This window comes from Acanthochromis polyacanthus, chromosome 12, assembly GCF_021347895.1.
Source record: "Acanthochromis polyacanthus isolate Apoly-LR-REF ecotype Palm Island chromosome 12, KAUST_Apoly_ChrSc, whole genome shotgun sequence".
NCBI classification, from domain to species: domain Eukaryota; kingdom Metazoa; phylum Chordata; class Actinopteri; family Pomacentridae; genus Acanthochromis; species Acanthochromis polyacanthus.
Window position 1 is genome coordinate 12,845,836 of NC_067124.1, and position 18,191 is coordinate 12,864,026.

The 18,191-nt window shown below is 39.1% G+C and overlaps 4 protein-coding genes across 4 annotated transcripts; 2 read left to right on the forward strand and 2 right to left on the reverse strand.

Moving 5' to 3' along the window:
• Positions 1-135: 135 nt before the first annotated feature.
• psma2a (proteasome 20S subunit alpha 2a) lies at positions 136-4,544 on the reverse strand. The gene is made up of 8 exons (XM_022189694.2): positions 4,434-4,544; positions 3,830-3,906; positions 2,780-2,912; positions 2,237-2,359; positions 1,915-1,996; positions 1,676-1,749; positions 1,298-1,355; positions 136-1,131 (listed from the first exon to the last, which is right to left on the reverse strand). Exons 1-8 carry the CDS (start codon positions 4,472-4,474, stop codon positions 1,015-1,017), a joined length of 705 nt encoding a protein of 234 aa, XP_022045386.1. The 5' UTR covers positions 4,475-4,544; the 3' UTR covers positions 136-1,014.
• A 1,732-nt stretch (positions 4,545-6,276) lies between these two features.
• mrpl32 (mitochondrial ribosomal protein L32) lies at positions 6,277-8,886 on the forward strand. Its single transcript, XM_022189695.2, has 3 exons — positions 6,277-6,462; positions 6,966-7,162; positions 8,259-8,886. The coding sequence occupies exons 1-3, from the start codon at positions 6,366-6,368 to the stop codon at positions 8,508-8,510; spliced, it is 546 nt and encodes a 181-aa protein (XP_022045387.1). The 5' UTR covers positions 6,277-6,365; the 3' UTR covers positions 8,511-8,886.
• Positions 8,887-10,525: 1,639 nt separating this feature from the next.
• zmp:0000000930 (uncharacterized) lies at positions 10,526-12,001 on the forward strand. The gene is made up of 2 exons (XM_051957198.1): positions 10,526-10,659; positions 11,549-12,001. Exons 1-2 carry the CDS (start codon positions 10,526-10,528, stop codon positions 11,904-11,906), a joined length of 492 nt encoding a protein of 163 aa, XP_051813158.1. The 3' UTR covers positions 11,907-12,001.
• Positions 12,002-13,909: 1,908 nt separating this feature from the next.
• ccdc127a (coiled-coil domain containing 127a) lies at positions 13,910-17,614 on the reverse strand. The gene is given in 5 exon segments (XM_022189699.2): positions 13,910-15,406; positions 15,617-15,861; positions 17,483-17,500; positions 17,503-17,551; positions 17,554-17,614. Coding segments are annotated over 5 exon segments (816 nt in total). The 5' UTR covers positions 17,611-17,614; the 3' UTR covers positions 13,910-14,959.
• Positions 17,615-18,191: the final 577 nt, after the last annotated feature.

Below are 18,191 nucleotides of genomic sequence, written 5' to 3' on the forward strand. Positions count from 1 at the left end.
CCGGTTTATGTTAGGGCGCGCTCCGTTTTAAAGTGCGCGCTCATTTATGTGACCAACATGTTCACGATTTACCAATGAACAATAAACCCGCTATTGTAATATAAAAGTACATGAATTCAAAACACAAAGTCAAAGTCAGATCATCATCTCGTCTTTTATTTGAATAAGTGACAGATACCAGAAAAGAAGATACAAACTCTAGAACTGTTTCTAGCTTGAAAAAAAAAGGAGAGTACATCATGTAAAACTGCTGTACAGGCAACCAGAACCTGACTGTAAAATCTCAAAACTTTCCATTAGATCCTCACTACCTGCTTCTTTTTGTTTTTCCTTCCTAGTGTGTCTGAGGATTCAAGATGAACAGATCGCCCTCTGACAGATGTGAAGCTAAGGCTTTGACTTGGTGTTAGTACTATTTCAATATTTTGCTTTTTGTGCAAACAGATGTCATTTGTCACACCAAACAAGCAACAGAATTTTTAATAAACGCATATTAAACCGATGCTTGTTTTCTAAAATCCAGTGCCTTTGCAACAAGAATGAGCAATAAGAAAACTAGGATTCAATGGAAGACTTGAGATTTCACTCATCAGAGCCCACATTCCTTTTCAGTAGCACAGTAGCCAACCGCCACATTTCACAAGACCGGGGTAAGCATTAGACAACAAAGCCAATTAGTTATTGTAACATGAGTCTACCGTCTCACAGCACTGGGTGGCAGCCACATCAGCTGTGCACAAACACAAAGGCTGTCTCATTAAGCAAACAGATCTCGGCAGGCAGCCTCTAGTAGTGGTCAACAGGCTGTAAGGTTCTGTCATGTCACATTAATAATATTTAATCTGGTTACGTTATTGTGGATATCCTCACGTTTTTTAGGCCAGACAAGGTTCAACCACAAGACAATGTGGCCAAGCTCTGTCTGACAAGCTATGTGATGAGACTATTGGCTACTGTGCAGTTGTGTCTTTGTCTTGAAATGTGGCCAGAGAGCCCCGTCACCAGGGAGTGTGTTCACGCGATGGCTGCCAGATAGTCTTTCACCTCTGCCGGGGTGAGTCTTTTGAAGCCTGCCTCGTTACAGATCCCCACCTCGATGTTCTCCTCTGTCATCTGACCCTCAAAACTCTCCTGCAACACAAACACAGCAGAATGTGCATCGCTGATACCAAAAGGAAAGACACAGTCACGATGAAGACACATCCAGCAATTTTCCTCAGGGATCAATAAAGTGTTTCTGAGTTTGATTCTGAGATTCTAATACTTCAGAAATGTTGTAAAATCACAAACAGTATACCTTCAGTGTCAGGATGGCTGTGTGGATGGCATCTTCCAGTTCCAGATCATTGTTATACCTGGAGAATGGAATCAAAGTGGTTACACACCTCAGTTATGTGGCTTCATAATCTATATCATTACCAGATCTTATTTTTTCCAAAAACATAACTATGGCATAAAACTAGGTGAAAAGCTTATTGCAAAAACTATCCACATTTTAATATTATAAATATTTAGATATTTATTTCACTCAAAATGGTTCAACAGTGCTGAAAATGCCTCAAAATGAAAATGTGTGAGATATACTTCTCCAAATACACTCCCACATCTGTGCCTTCATAATCATAAACACAAAGAGTCTGTGCTGTGGGAAATTGGCTAGAAAAAGTCAAACTACCTTTTCTCAAGGAATGTTTTTCCATTTACGTAGTTCTTTCCCATGGCTGTGGCTTTCCATGCAAAATAAGCACCCTGTCAGTCACAAACAAGAAAAAAGGTGAGCAGCATATCAAGCCTCAGTCATAAGTAGTTTATAGAGCATAATTGAGTATCTAACTGAGCTGTGAAATCTCTCTGTCTGAAGATCAGCATTATTTCACAGAAAATGTGCAAATATTAAAAAAAAAAACATCTTACAGAGGGGTCTGACTGGAACAAGTAGGGGTGGTCTTCATCCCATCCAGCTATCAGCAACGACACGCCAAATGGACGTACTCCGCTAGATCGTAGGAGGAAAAGATAGTTTCAATAACCTGGCATAATTTCACACAAGTTTAGGTCACACATGGATCTCTGGAGATATCCAAATGAAAAAATTTGAAAAAAAATTTAAGGAATTAAAAATTATGTGAACTACATTCTGAGGAAACATCAGAGAAATTCAAAACATGTAAAGCTATCTAAAGCATAAAAATATATAGCACATTGTGTGTTTTGGTGTATCTTTGTGCATACCCACCCAGACTGTGTGTACTCCTGCATAACAGAGGCCACTCTCTGGACAAGCTGGCCTGTGGGAATTGGCTCCTGGTAAACCAGGAAGTACTGTTGCGCCAGCTTCCTGGCTCGTCGCACTAAAACCCTGCAAAAGAAGCAGAACTCATGAATCTGTTTGTGAATCTGAAGTTCGGTAGTCATACAAAGTCTGTGCAACATCTTCTGGATCTGTCACATACAGAGCCTCAAGCCTTAAAGGATGAAACTTAAATATAACAACTGTCTGGAAACCAGGATGGCAGTCTAAGAAGCTTACAGAATGAAAACATACTGTATGACCTGGTAAAATGTTTAAAACACAGTGTGATGAATTGTTCATACAGCAAAGCCTCAAATGCATATATTTAATAGACTGGAAAAGGCTGGTTTAGGGTGAGTGCTGGCTCATCCTATTTTGTATGGCTCCATAGTGCACTTTATGGCGGACATCACAGTGATACCACTAAACAGAGGCTAAAAAAATACAAATAAAAATAATGCTTCTAAACACACAAAAAGTTCCCACCTGTAGTCGGGCCCCATGCCGCTGTAGACCATGCCTATGTGTTTCGTGATCGGCTCCACTTTATGGACACTCTGTTCATCATACAGGATGGACTTCTGTTTCTTCTCTGTTGCCAGGACAACTCCATTGGAAGCTGAAAAACATAAGAAAATATCACAATTAGCATCTTCACAAATCTAAACAAAGTCTCCAGTTTCTTGTTTTTTCTTTTTTGGTTTGGAATCAACAGTTTAGTGAGTGCTTAAGTGCTGCACTGTTGTGTCTTAGACTGGCCTATTGAATTACTGTCTACAAAATGGCATTTCCTCCTGTAGTGTTGTTTTCTTTTCCCATGTAGTATCAGATTTCCAAAATCATTTTCATGTCTAATCATTCTCTGCTTTTTGCACTTACTGTTTTCCATAAAGAAGTCAGGAAAATTATACAGCAATTCTAGAATAGCTTCACATTCAATTTTATATCTGTATTAATTAGGGATTGACTGATGTGTGTTTTTTCAGGGATGACATTGATAACAATTATTAGTCACCAAGGAGACCTATAACAAACATTTGAAAACCATACACATTTGATGGAAAAATCAAAATGTGTGTCAAAATTAAGAATAACACTGATGCTGCCACAAACTACATTTAAATGCTCTTAGTTACTTGTGCTTCATATCTGTTTAATTAAACAAGCCATTAACATTGAACTTTCAGTGTTGATGGGTCGTTACGTGTGATTTGTAATCAATCAGATCACACTTGTTTTTAAACAAACTTTTTTATATTAAAATTAGTGGACAAAAAAATTCCTGACAGCCCTTCAGTAGGTCAATATTAGAACCGATAATCAGCCAAACTGATAATCGGTCCACCCCTTGTGTTAAGTTACCCTAAACAATGCAAACACTTGATAAGATTATACAGTTTATAGAGTCACAGTGCTGCAGTTAAAAACAAAATGTCACTCAGTAAAAATGTATAATTCAAAATACGTTAGCGTCTTCAATCAACAGTGATGCATTACTTCTCAGATGTCGTGATCTATGATTGCAGCTCTCCTTACCTTTGATTCCCACTGAAGGTGCTCCGGCTGCCACTGCTGCCAGCGCATACTCAATCTGGACCAGTTTACCCGATGGGCTGCAGGAAGAAACACAGGATGCTGCATTATTATACTGGGAGGTGGAGGGAAAACTAACTAAATCAAATGCAGACACAATATCAATTTTAGGGAACACTCAAAATTACTATAAAATAACCATCTACATGAAACTGAAAGTAAAAGCTAAAACAACTGACTCATCTGAGCTAACTTCATGCTAGCAAGCGAGTCTTTAAAGATTCAACATCAGAAACAGAAGTGTTTCTGTCTGTTTAGTTATTGTCAAAAAATAAGGAAAATGTATATTTTCGAGAATGATATCCGAATTGAGTCTTTTAAGGGTTTAGTTTAAATCCCAGTTAGCAGCCATGCTAACAGCCAACGTTAGCCGATTCATTACTCGGCAATGACAGTGCATCGACTACAGCAGCTCCCAAACCTCATCTTCCTCTTAAAACAGAACGCGGTGCATATATTTACCGAAACTACTGTTTAACAACAATGACTACGTGGTACAAGTTTAGGTTCCTTTTAACGATTTTAGCAATATTTTGAGAAAGTTTACCTAAATGTGGTGAGGGAGAAACTATATCCTCGTTCCGCCATCTTGTTCTTTTTCTTCTACTCTGTGCGGACCGGAGGGTTGTAAATCCAGTTAAGTATGTTTACCGCCACCTGCAGGACACCTCATGTAAAACCTAATGTAAATATAGACTTAATTTATTGATCCGCAGAAGAAAATTATGTTGTTACAGCAGCTGGGTATTCGACAAGGGGGTAAACAGTAAGACATGACAGAATATTAGGGTCAGGTGTAAAGTGAAGGTAATATAAAATAAAATGAGATAAAATAGGATAAGATAAAATAAAATAAGAATATAGAAAATATAGCATAGAAAGAAAAAAGTTAAATATACAAGAATTTACAAGAGTCACACAGAAATGTGCAAATGAGAATGTACTTCGATGTGCAAATGACATAAGTAGAGGCACATAAGTTTACAGATATAATGAATGGCGTTAGAATATAAAGTGCCCAGTATGTAACGTGGCTTCATTAGCAGGTAAAGTGATTAAGTCCTTTTGTGATCGGTCAGACGCAGATACATTGAAGAGTCTTACTGCTGTGGGGAGGAATGACCTCCTGTACTGTTCCTTGGAGCAGCAGGGTTGTATCAGTCTGTTGCTGAAGCAGCCTCTACTCAGATTGTCCAGTTTTATGGAGGGGGTGGAAGGTGTCCTTAGCCTTGATGCCTGCACCCCAGCCCACCACAGCAAAGAAGATGGCCCTCACCACCACAGACTTGCAGAACATCAGGAGCATGCGGTTCCATACGTTGAAGGACCTCAGCCTGCTGAGGAAATAGAGCCAGCTCAGGTCGTTCTTGTAGACAGCCCCAGTGTTTGTAGATCACTCCAAATTCTTGTCCAGACTCACTCCCAGATACTTGTAAATATAGTAATATGTAATGTATAATAATAATAAATACAGAATATAATGATACCTGTAGAGCTGAGGAGAAGCACATTTAAAGGTCAACATTACTCTCTTTTTTATGATATACTGGACCAACATTAGTCACTGACATTGATCTGCTGGTACAATAAGCCAGGAGTCTGTTAATCTAATGTAAGAGAATATAAAAACTGTTCTCTTTCTCCTAAAACATACTGCTAAACAAATATATAAACCTTGTATGCAAATTGTCTTCTTGTCTGACTTGGAGAAAAAAATATTTATTTATTTGTTTGTTTGTTTGTTTGTTTGTGATGGTTGGAAAAAATTGTTAAACTTAGCTTAGCTTAACTTGAGTTGATTGTTTAACTGTGCAGTAACACACTGCATACCTACACTTTATTTTTTTTAGGGAAAGCACAGTCTACATTGATGCTTATGCTGCTTCTATTTATGGTAATTTTGTAGGAAATATTTTTCTACTTATGCTTATATTTTTAGATAATATTTTTCTACTTATACTCACCTATATAATTTGTTTGTTTTATATTTATGACTTTGAATGGGAGCAATTGCAATAAAACCAATTTCCTCTCAGGGATCAATAACACATTTCTAATTCTGGTTCTGATTCTGAGCTGGATGATAAAGCATTGAGTTATTCCGAGGATGGCACATTACTCTATTTTGTGTTGCTCTTAACTAAAATTAAGACATTCTCATCATAATTTAATGCAGAAAATGCATAAAGTTGCGGTTAAAATTAACCACAATGCAGAAAATTAAGTGTTTGATTCTAAAAAAATGCCCTAGGAAATCCTCCAAAAATATCCGCACCTACATGACCAAGCAAAATAAAACGTAAAAACATAGCATGGAACGATTTTCACCGCTAAGTGGCAGCACATCCACATCCTGTCCTGTCTGCCAGCAATTAAAAAGACGAGGAAGTATAGTTCACTGTCGCTGTTTAATGACGTATGAACTTCAGTGACCGTGAGTTGTTTGACTGGAAGGAAAAGAAGCGTGCTGGTTGTAAAAATGATGAATTTAACTTATTTAATTCACAACCTCAGATGCTCTTTGCTACGTGTTGAAAGCAGACTTCTGCAGGCGGCCGGACTAGACAGACACCTGGGTGAGAGTTTAGTTTAGTGGAGCCTTGTTAGCTAATCTTGCTAACAAGGGATTTAGCTATGTGCTAAATGTCTTTTAACAATTTCAGTCAGTTACTCCGAAACTTTAACTGGAGGTATTTTTATTCTTAACTTTGTCTTCATATCTTCTCTTGGGTGTTTGTGTGTATTTGCTTCCTATATTTGCTGTTTTGCTTCTAATACGTGTGTCATTTTTTTTGTTGCTGTATTATTTTTTTTATTTATTTCTATGAATTTGATTCTGTCATTGTATTTTTTGCTTCTTTTGTCTTCTAAATTATTTTTCACGTTCTAGTCCTCCCACTTTGTGTAGTCTCACTATCTGGCTTTCTGTTGTCATTATTACCTTAAAGGTGTTATGCTTTTGCTGTCTATCAAAGCACCTTATAAACTCGTGTCTTAAGTGTATTTCACTTTATTTCTTTCCCCTGGTCTCACTGTTTTGTGTTGGAATGGTGGTAATGTTATTTCCCTCCGCATGCAGGTCCAGCGCTGGCAATAAATGGCCCCAGTCTCCTTCCTCAGATCAAACAGGAGCCTCAGCTGGATGAGCAGCAGAGCCCAGAACAACCCCCTGGCCTCCTGGACAGCATCCTATGGATGGCAGCACCCAAGAAGAGACGCACTATTGAGGTCAACCGCACCAGAAGGAGAGCGGAAAGCAAACTACTAAAAGTTAAGGTACACGTGATAGGCCTGGGATCACTTCAAAGGGTCTTTCTTTACACCTAAAGTTAAGTGCAACTAATTTAGTCTTACTTAGGGCTTAAAAACAAGCAATTTGAATTAGAAATTGCCACTTGAAGCAATACAACACACAAACAGCAGAGACGGCAAGTTATGATATATATCATAACCCAGAGTTTAAACTGTCATGTCAGTACTTTAATAAATGTGTGCCATGTGTAGTGAACCAGGGTTTAAATTTAGGGTTTTAAGTTAGGGAGCACGTCATCCACAGTGGTTGAGCATTTGGGTTTGGTTGGGGTGATTTCCACAGGCCACATTATGGGCAGTTTCATCAAGACCAGTTCTGAAGGGGAAGACAACATTGTTGTTTATAGAAATGGTATTGAATGATGTCAGCTTTGTAAAGTGATAAAGCACCAACAAAATATTATTCAATACAGTTTTATTGTTGGGGTTTCAGGTACATTTCAGCTTAAATCAAACCACCTAAATGGTGATCAAACTATAGATTTGATTTGGTTTTATTCCGTTTTGTGTATTCATTAGAGTTTTGGAAAATGAATTAAATTTGAAGGCACAGTAAAGTCCCATAAAAACAGCACCACAAACTCCATTGTCTGACACAGCTGCTTTGTTCCTTGTGATTTTTCTTGTGTAAAACCTTAGAAATAAAATAGCAATCCTGAGCATCAGCTCATCTATTTGCGAGACAGAAAAGTAATTGGGTTAGAAAGGTTTTCTAAAATCGGAATGCCAATCGTAGGATTTACATAATGAAACAAATATTAAGATTAAACATTGTAAATACTGTATAATTTAACGTGTTTCAGTGTAAAAATGTAACATTATATGACATTATAAGAAAGCAATAAAGGACCCTTGGAACCAAGATACATAACTGTTACCAAATCCAATACTATCAGATCTTTTTGGGTGTAAGTGTTTTATTTGTGTATATGAACTATGTTGGCCTATAACTGTCAAGCAACTGCAGAGCAAAAATGCCAAAGATATTTGAAAAGCAATGTAGAATTACGGTCATTTACATTGTTTGTTTTCTGTGTCTCACTCTGTCTTCCTCTCTCAGAACAACATTGAGCCATGTCCAGAGTGTGGCCATCTGAAGCAGAAACATATCCTGTGTGGCTTCTGTTACGCTAAGGTGTGCAGGGAGACTTCTAAGATTCGTCAACAGATTCAAGCGATGGAAGGCGGCCCGCTGAGGGCTCCAGCCGTAGAGACTGTTGTTGTGTATGAGGGTGAAACACCAAACCAGGCAGACAAAGACAAGAGGATCGTGGAGATGGCCAGGAAGAGGCCTGGCTGGTTCAGCTATTAATCCTGAGTTACTGAGCCGTTGTTTCTGATACCTCAAGTGTGACAGTCTAAAGTCATTCAGTTAATGAAAGAAGAATTATGCATCAGTTTTGTTTTCAAGGATAAAGTTCATTCTGCTTGTTTGATCAGAACTGATAAATACCTGAGTATCAGGTGAACATTTTCACTCATCTCTTTGAACGTACTGTTTCATTAATATGTGGGTACAACAGAAAATATCCAACATGTCTTTGGAGTCATTGATATCATGTTTTGTACCAGTTTCAACTGATTGTCAGATTTAAAGTCAAGTGTGTCAGAGTTTTGATGAGGTGAAATTTACTGCAATATATTTCAATGTTCAACAATAAAATCATTATTTGAGGGGGAAAAAAATATTTATCTTTCGTCCTTTGGTGAAATGTGCACGATATCTACAACAACAGTGCAAATGTCTCATCTGCTGCGGCTGAAATGCCATGTGGTTGGTTAAAGTCTCCTGTCTAACCCAGCTTTATTTAGGTTTGAAGAATCGTCCACATGAGAACCATCATGTACAAATTGCTTTTATTACAGTTCCTACTTTCGTTAATTTCTTCGATCTACTCCCACCCTTAAACGGATGAAAGCTGAGTGGGACATGCAAACACTGTCATTAGTGACACTATGTTCTCATTTAAGATGAAGAAACTAAACAATCTGATATCTAAACATTTAATACTAAATGGTGGCTATGTAACTATGTGTCACAGTAATATCTGTTAAAGGTATAGAGAAATCAAAAAATTGTGGAAAATTGGTACTTGTCAACAGAATCGCTTGTTTATTTGTTTGTGAATGTGCATGAGTGTTTCCACACAAACATCTATTAGTCAGTATTCAGCATCAAGCTTAAGTAGCTGCTCTTGTGCTGCTGGAACAGACTGTTTGTGCTGGGTTGAGTCCAGCATATCTTTCACTGCTTCAGTCACACCATAATACACCCTCTGATTCAGTTTCACAGCTCGATGAAACTAAGGTTGCCAAGGTAGTGAGAGCAAGAACTGAGAGCGGTCCAGGTTTAAAGTGGCATCGCATCAGTGTCAGAATATCAGATATTCCCATCTTTCAAGGAGCTTTAGTGCAGTGAACTAATTTAATACCTTGCTGATGGATTTTTAATTAAATTGAATAACCAGCGATATATACACTCACAGAAGTTCACATAATTTTCTTTTGCATGATATTCAGTATATTTCCAGCCATGCTTTATATTTATCCAGCTGAAAATCAAACGACATTGGAAACACATCTGTTAAATAAAATCTAAGAATCATTGTTATGTCCATCAGTCTATTTTTAACATGATTTTGGCTCAGGAACTGATGGAGCTTTGGATTAATGAATTACGATGTAACTGTCAGCTGTTTACTTCCTGCAACGTGCAGTCTATGTGAGAGATATTTGAGGAGTGGGAGGTTGGATTCTCTGATCTGATGTAATGACTCTTGGATCCATCTGGGCTGAGCAGATTAGTCATTTTATGTGTCTGTCATCGCCTGCACACACATTTTTATGTCCCTAAATCTCTAATTACGCACACGCTCATATAAATTTTTACATCTTAATGCTGATATTATGTTTAAAATTATGCTTCTGTTTTATCCACAAGTTGATGAAGTAACTACAAATGCTGCAAGTTCAACATGAAAAGTTCAGTTCATCTGGTTGGCTCACATCATGGAAAGAGTTAGTTTCTTTTCATATGAAAACCAACCTTCAAGATGTTTGAAGTAGGGGACATTCACTTCATTGTGACACAGAGGAGTAAAAATAGAAACAAGCCTGGATATTTAAGACATGGTCCAACATACACACACACACACTTCTCAGACCACTTTATCCACAGAGACACACACACACTGATGATGACACATGATTTAAATTTAATAGCTTGTGTCTTTTTCCTCTGAATTTTAGTTAATCGCGTGGCAGAAGACATTTGTCTTGGCAGAAATAAGAACTCACTAACGTCTAGATTCTTGACACAATCGCACCATGAACTGCCTGAGCAGAGGAGGCTGCTATCTGGTGAACTCCTTCTGTGATCTTCAGGAGGACAACCAGTGGAAGAGAGAGAGCTACGAAGCCTGCTGGCTGGGCCTGGTTCTCGAAACAAGACCTCAGTACAGGTAGCTGTTACAATTTGTGTCCAAATTGTGGACATTCTGTTAAATAAGCCACTAAAAATATTTTCACCATGTTTTTGGCAATAAAATGTTCTTTAAATGAGGCTATGAATGATACATGAACAAACTTCTATAAAAACCTTCAGGATACAGACAGGAATGACAGTGGAAGGTGTTGTCTATGGAAATGCTACTGAAGTGGAGAATTTTGGCTCAGAGTTTGAGGAAAAATGTCCCTTTTAAGATGTACTCTGTAAAATTACACACATTTTTATTGAAAAGCACTGTTTGCAAGTAAAAGTTAAACTAATGAGGCTGCTCCAGCTGAGTGTTTGTATTAAGCAATGTTTTTTTGTATTACAAGTTATACTGTATAATATGTATATTATGTTTAAATGTACAACTAAAGTAGCATCTCAAATAAATGTCTGCAGCAAAATTTTAGTAAAATAAACACTGAAATGTTTATATTGGATTCTTTCAACTATTTGAAAAGAAGACATGTTTTTTAAAGCAAATTGTTTCATGATCTTCCAATTGGTCAGTGCTTTAAAAAAGGGCCTGTTGGATCTGGGCATTTGTGTGGTTGTCAATGCAGTGAGACAGAAAGTGAAGGACGACAGAGCGGCTCATTGTGTTTATACTACAAACACATGATGTGCCTATTTTGAAATTTGCTGTGTTCAGACAAGTTGCACTTTATAACCTCATCCTGATCACTGATAACGGTCAAAAGCTTCAAACTTTTAAATAACAATGAGCAGTGAAGCAGCAGTTTTTCCCCCCAAGAATCAGAATTTATAGATTTACCTTTAAGTCTGAGCAAACTGATGACTTCACTTTACTTGACTGTATTCCAGACAGTCACTTATTTGTACGTAACATGTTTCAGGCTGACCCTCTCAGAGACAGACAGCAGTCGGAGAGAGAGTTACAAGCAGCAACAGGTAGCCCACTTCATGGTGGAGAGGAGCCCCAGTCAGATGTTGAGGCTGGGCGGCACCAGTGGAGCCATGACCGAGCACCAACTACCCCTCTTCCGCACCAGAAAGGACCTGCAGCATGCCCCAGCCACCTTTGAGCGCACAGTGCAGCCAATCCTACCAGGAAAGGAGAATAAAGGAGCAGATGAAGAGAAAATGAGCTCAGAAACTCCGAACCTCAACAAGCCAGTCAGAGTGGACTACAGAGCCTCGAGTCTGATGTCGTCTCCAAGGGAGATCTCTCATCGCATACAGAGGAGGGAGTGAAGCAGAGAGGTGGAGGGAAATTTAAACTGCAGTTCAGAAAACATAACATAGCCTCAGAGGCACAATGGTTTCAGAAATAGTGAAAAAAAATCCTACACATATCATCTGCTAACTTCCTGTTTTAAGTAATATCGAAAGAGATTTCAGTTAATTCAACATATTGTATTGTGCAAAAATTTGCAAATGTGTCACAACATACTAAAGTGTAGATCTAAACATATTCTGAAAGCGCTTCTTTACAATGACTGGAAGAAATTACACATTTGTCATAGTAAGTGATTTGTAAACCCAATAAAGCTCCATGAAACACTGTCTGGAAGCTTGTTTTGTTTACTGCCAAATGTGTGTTGATGTTTTTTCTTATATTCCTGTGAAAAGTCTTTAGTTTTTGTACTTTATGTAGTATGAGCCTCCACATGCACTACCAGTAAAATGTTTGGACACATCTTTTCTACATTGTAGATTAAAACTGAAGACATTAAAACTATGAAGCAAGATAAATGGAATTATGTAGCAAACAATTGTGAAATAATTCTAAATGTTTCATATTTTAGATTCCTCAAAATAGCCACCCTTTGCTTTGATGAAACCCTTAGCCTTCTCTCAACCAGCCCCATGAGGTAGTCACATGAAATGGTCTTCAGTTCACAGGTGTACCTTGTCAAGGTTCATTTGTAGAATTTCTTGCCTTCTGAATAGTGTAGGGTTAGGGACCATCAGCTGTGTTGTGTAGAAGTTAGGTTGGTGCACAGCTGACAGCCCTATCTGACAACTGCTAGAATCCATATTATGTAAAGACAAACGACAGTCCATCATTACTTTAAGAACTGAAGGTAAATCAATCCAGAAAAAGAGTTCTAGCAGCAGACACATCTCTCCATCAACTGTTCAGAGGAGACTGACCAATCAGGCTTTTATGGTCAAATAGCTGCTAAGAAACCAACTACTAAGAAAAAGCAATGAGCAGAAGAGATTTGTTTGGCCAAGAACCACAAAGAATGGACATTAGACCAGTGGAAATCTGTGCTTTGTTCTGATGAGTTCAAATATGAGATCTTTGGTTCTACCCGACATGTCTTTGTGTGATGTAGAAAAGATGAACGGATGATCTCTGCATGGTTCCCACCATGAAGCATGGAGGTGGAGGTATGATGGTGTGTGGCTGCTTTGCTGGTGACATTGTTGGAGATTTATTTCAAACTGAAGGCACACTACTGAACCATCATGGCTCCCACAGCTTCCTGCAGCGACATGCCATCCCATCCAGTTTGCATTTAGTTGGACCATCATTAATTTTCAACAGGACAATGACTCCAAACACACCTTCAGGCTGTGGAAGGGCTATTTGACCAAGAAGGAGAGTGATGGAGTGCTGCTTAGGTCAGATGACCTGGCCTCCAGTCATCTGACCTAAACCCAATCCAGATGGTTTGGAATGAGATGGACCCATGGACTGTATATAATATTATATTATATTATATACAGTCCATGGATGGACCGCAGAGTGAAGGCAAAAGGGCCAACAAGCGTTCAGCATCTCTGGGAACTCCTTCAGGACAGTTGAAAAAGCATTTCAGGTGACTACCTCATGAAGCTGACTGAGAGAATGCAAAGAGTGTGCAAAGCAGTAATCAAAGCAAAGGGAGGCTATTTTGAAGGATCTAAAATATAAAACATGTTTTGACTTATTTGACACTTTTTGTTTACTACATAATTCCATGTGTTTCACTCATAGTTTTGATGCCTTCACTGAGAATCTACAATGTTAATAGTCATGAAAATAAAGACAAACAGAATGAGAAGGTGTGTCCAAACTTTTGACTGGTAGTGCAGGTATTGTATTAAACAATTTTCCTGTATTCAAATCCAATAACAGCATCTCCTAGTGGTAAGACAACAATATGAGCTAGTTATGTAAATGCAGAAACACTTTTGAGTTTCAAAAGAGAAACACAGACAACACAGGTTCTTAAACCTTAAATGAATTCAAAGGATTGCAGTGATCATTGTCATTATATCCTATTTTATGGCATTACATCCAGCACTTATTCACCGAGTTGAAGATAAAAACATAACAGCACAGAGAGGCCTGATGACCAAATAAAAAAGCTACAGATTTTACATAGTTCTTTCAGTACCAGTGCTTAAGAGTGTGAGATCAACTGACAGCTTTTCTTGTTTTATTTTTTTTATATTTTCTTGCTAGAAGAAGCACTGAGTCCTACTTTATACACATGCACCTTGAGTAAAGTCCTATTTCCCTGCTAGTTATCAGAATCCCACAGACCAGTGATGAGGAACAAGAGCACTATTCTATACTGTATTACAGGATGGCAACAGTTTCAGCTGTAAATAGAGACGTCATAGATGGAGGTAAAAACAAATCACAAACAAATCTGTTTCCATGATAAATATCTCCCACAACAGTCCATCATCAAGTATACAAAACACATCCCACAAAAATGAAAAACACTGCAATGTAATAATGGTGTTGGCAACATGTTTTGGATGGTGTTTTTCACTTGAGTGATATTAATAATTTGACTAACTTTCTGATGAGAAACAGTGCTTTTCCAGAAAGTGTATTGTCATGTGGGACAAAGTGAACAGTTTGTGGAAACCCTGAATTCATATCTGATAATAGGGGATAAAAACATCCCCTTCCAGATATATTTTAAACTAACATTTATTCATGGCATTCAGAGAATGCAAAGTAAATTGATTTTTGAACATTTTTCAAGTAGCTAAATGGAAAACAATCATCTCTTTATATTTCATTAAACATGAGTCTTGTACTTCCTGAATTATCCTTGTGCATGTTTAATTTTTCATGCATTTTAAGTCAAAGCTAATGAGTCTTAACTGGGGCTTCTGAGATAATAGATAAAACTTTTAAATATTGAACATTTCCTTGTTACCACTTGTGTGTTTGCATAACATTCCTTTCAGGTGAAGATGTTACACAGAGTGGGGACAACATTTTCCATTCCTGCTGCACATACTGTCAACATCCTTCAAAGTCAAATGAAAACACCAGCTTAGCTTTGCGCCGGTCATTTTCGGTCAGACCGGATTTTCCCTTCTAACACGGCTTCCTCGGCTCTTTTGTGTTTCTGGATGGTGATTTGCAGTTGCCAGTACTTGAGATACACCCACATGAGGCTCCCATTCTTCCTCTTGTCCACGTTTAGCAGGTCCGCACAATGCTTATCTCTCTTAAAAATATCCTTCAGGTCGGACTCCAGATCCAGTTCTGCCCCGATGGGCTCTTTAACGACCTTAAGCAGCATGTTCTTCTCCATCTCCAGTCGCTGATCTCGTGGTTGCATGAGGGAGCAGTAGGCATTCTGCCGCTCCACCAGCTGACCCTCGAGCTCCTTCAGAGTGGCTGTGGCCCGTCGGTACCAGTCGTTCTCTCTCTCCAGGGCCTGATGCAGTACAGCACCTGCAGCTCCAGACTTCACTAACATTTGCTTGTCTTCCTCCAAGGTCTCTCGCTCCTTGTGAGGGAAAACACAGAACTTTGGTTATGGAGAAGAGGCTTTAGGTTAGAAATGAAAAAAAAAACACACAACAGTGAAAGTGAGAGCAGGACAAAGGAAAGAGGTATAAGAAAATGCAGATGAGCAGCGGAAGAGAAAGAAGAGGAGAGGCCCATCAGCAGCTTAAATGAAGACAGTGAGAGGCGATAAGCATGGTAACATCTTTACTTTCTGCAGCTGCTTGCGTTCTTCCATAAGCTGCTGGCTCTGTGAGACCATGGCCTGTTTGTAGCCTTTCACCCTCTGCCTCTCCTTCTCCAGCTCCAGCTCCAGCAGAGCTGCTGCCCTGCGCCTCTCTGTCAGCGTCTCTCGGTAACGAGCCTCCATCTCGATTTGCATTGTGGACACATCTTTGTCATATTGGGCTTTGACCTTCTGGATTTCTCTCTGAGATTCTCTGGTCCAGATCCAACCTGATGATGAGATACAACAGTGAATAGAATTGTATGCAGTGTCTTGATTTCCCGAAGAGCAGAGTAGTTGTTGCAGAGTTGTGGCTTCCTTGAATTCCAATTTTTAGAGTTAGTTACCATGCGTTGGGGGTGTGCTTGGTCTATGACAACATTTAGGTAGGTGGTACATGTCTAATTAACACCCACATGGATGCCAGGCTGCAGGATCCCAGCTAGGGCTGAGTACCGAACTTGGGTTCTTTAATGGCACCGACCGAAATGTTTTGGTAGTAATGAGTATCGAAATAAGCCTCGTCTTTCGGTTCCATGTTCCGGTACTTATCACGTGATTATGATAAAGCAAACCTGTGATTGGCTGTAACATTACACGTGATTGCGGCAAGCCGGAAAAAAACATGCTGCCCATTCACAGATTTCACGTTAGGTACATTGACTTTACTGCAGTTGTGTAGCGTGTCGTCGAAGTGGAAAAAGATGCCTCTGAGGTCTAAAACGTGGCTCTACTTTTGTAAAATGGACACCAATAGTGCACGGTGCAGTATATGCCAAAGCGGGTGGAAAACGCCTTCTAAGGCTAAATACCGGCACGAGACCGATAGTCGACAAGTACCTGAAGGGAAAGCTGAAAAGAACTTTGAAGAGAGAGTTCAAGAGGGCGTGAAACCGTTAAGAGGTAAACGGTTGGGGTCTGCGCAGCCCGCCCGGGGGCGGGCGCTCGGTGCGGGAGGATCCCCTCGCAGGACCTCTCGCCAGGCGCATTTCCTCCGCGGCGGTGCGGTGCACCGCGACCGGCTCCGGGTCGGCCAGGAAGGGTCCGGGGCGAAGGTGGCTCAGTATGTACTGAACTGTACATTGCTTGCAAATGTTCTTTTGCACTGGAAATCACTGGAAAATTAAACTCAAGATGTGAAAAGTAATGTGTAATGCAATTTTCATTCTGTTAGAGTATATATTGTAAAACTGGTATCGAAAAAAGTATCGTTTAGGAACCGGTATTGAAGTGAAGGTATCGGAATTGGTACCGGTATCGAAACTTTTAGATTGATACCCAGCCCTTATCCCAGCAGGTCATTGCATTGTAATGAGACTATCAGTATTGTCTGTCTAGATTCTCAGTTGCTGAGGTCACAGTAATCTGAAAATTCAAGTAAAAGGCAACTGGACTTCTTTCTGGTTCGTTTCTTTTCAAGAACCTAAAAGAAAGGTCAGTGTTAGGATGATTGGTATTATTCACATTGCTTGTCAGTGATTTTAAAGTTACGGCTGATTGGTGTACATGCAAGGCTCAATGGAGAGTTAGACACTATAATAGATAGATAGATAGATACGAGATAGATAGATAGATAGATAGATAAAAGAACAATGTACAAAAAAGCATGCAATAAGGTGCCTAAAATGCTGGTATTTACAGAAATGCACAGAAAAAAATCATAGTATTTATAAAAAGGTGCAAATTTGTGCTATTTACAGTTAAATTGAGTATTATATGATAATAGTAACATTAATAACAAAAGTGACTAAAACTATTTATCCAAGACAAAGTTCCAATCTCGGACAGACTTAAGCTTCTTTGCACGTGAGTTTTGCTTACTTCAATAACACAACCCCTTGTGTAACTTACGGAAGGCAGCCAGTCCAGCATGGGGACCAGCAGGGCGTAGTTCCATTGGTTGCCATCACCAGCCTCCGCCCCCTTCCTCTGGGGTCTGGTTGGATGTTCCATCTAGGGGGATCATTCAAGTTGTTCATGGAGACTGCTATGACACAACACAGGGCAGACCAAAACAATAATAAGGAAATCCTTTCGAAGTATGTTATAATGAATGCTCACATCTAACAATCAGAAGTTTACACTGCATTAACCACCCGGTCTTTGGGTGCCAGGGCCTGAGTGTTTGCAGCATTACTTAAAAACATCTACAATATAGTTTGGGTATAAACAATAATCATATTATTACAAATTATATTATGTCAGTGTCTATTGGTTTTGTAGTTGCAAGAGGGATATCCATTGCTAAGCTGTTTGCAAACATTAACATGTCTTAAAATTGTGTGTGTCATGGGTGAAATTGTTGCAAATAAACACTAGATAGAAAAGTTCGTTAGCAATTAGTCTGTTAGCAACTATCAAAACACCGCGACAGAGTTCTGTAGCATAACCAACCAGTCTGAGATGATTTGGAAGTTTGACACCTCAGCTAACCACAAACAAGGCTAGCTAGGAGCTACCATGCTAGCTAACATGCTAGCTAACGTCTCGCACAGTGGCTCGTATTCGTAAGAATATTTAATAGAAACATAATACGGGGAGTAAAAGCTTTGCAAATCCG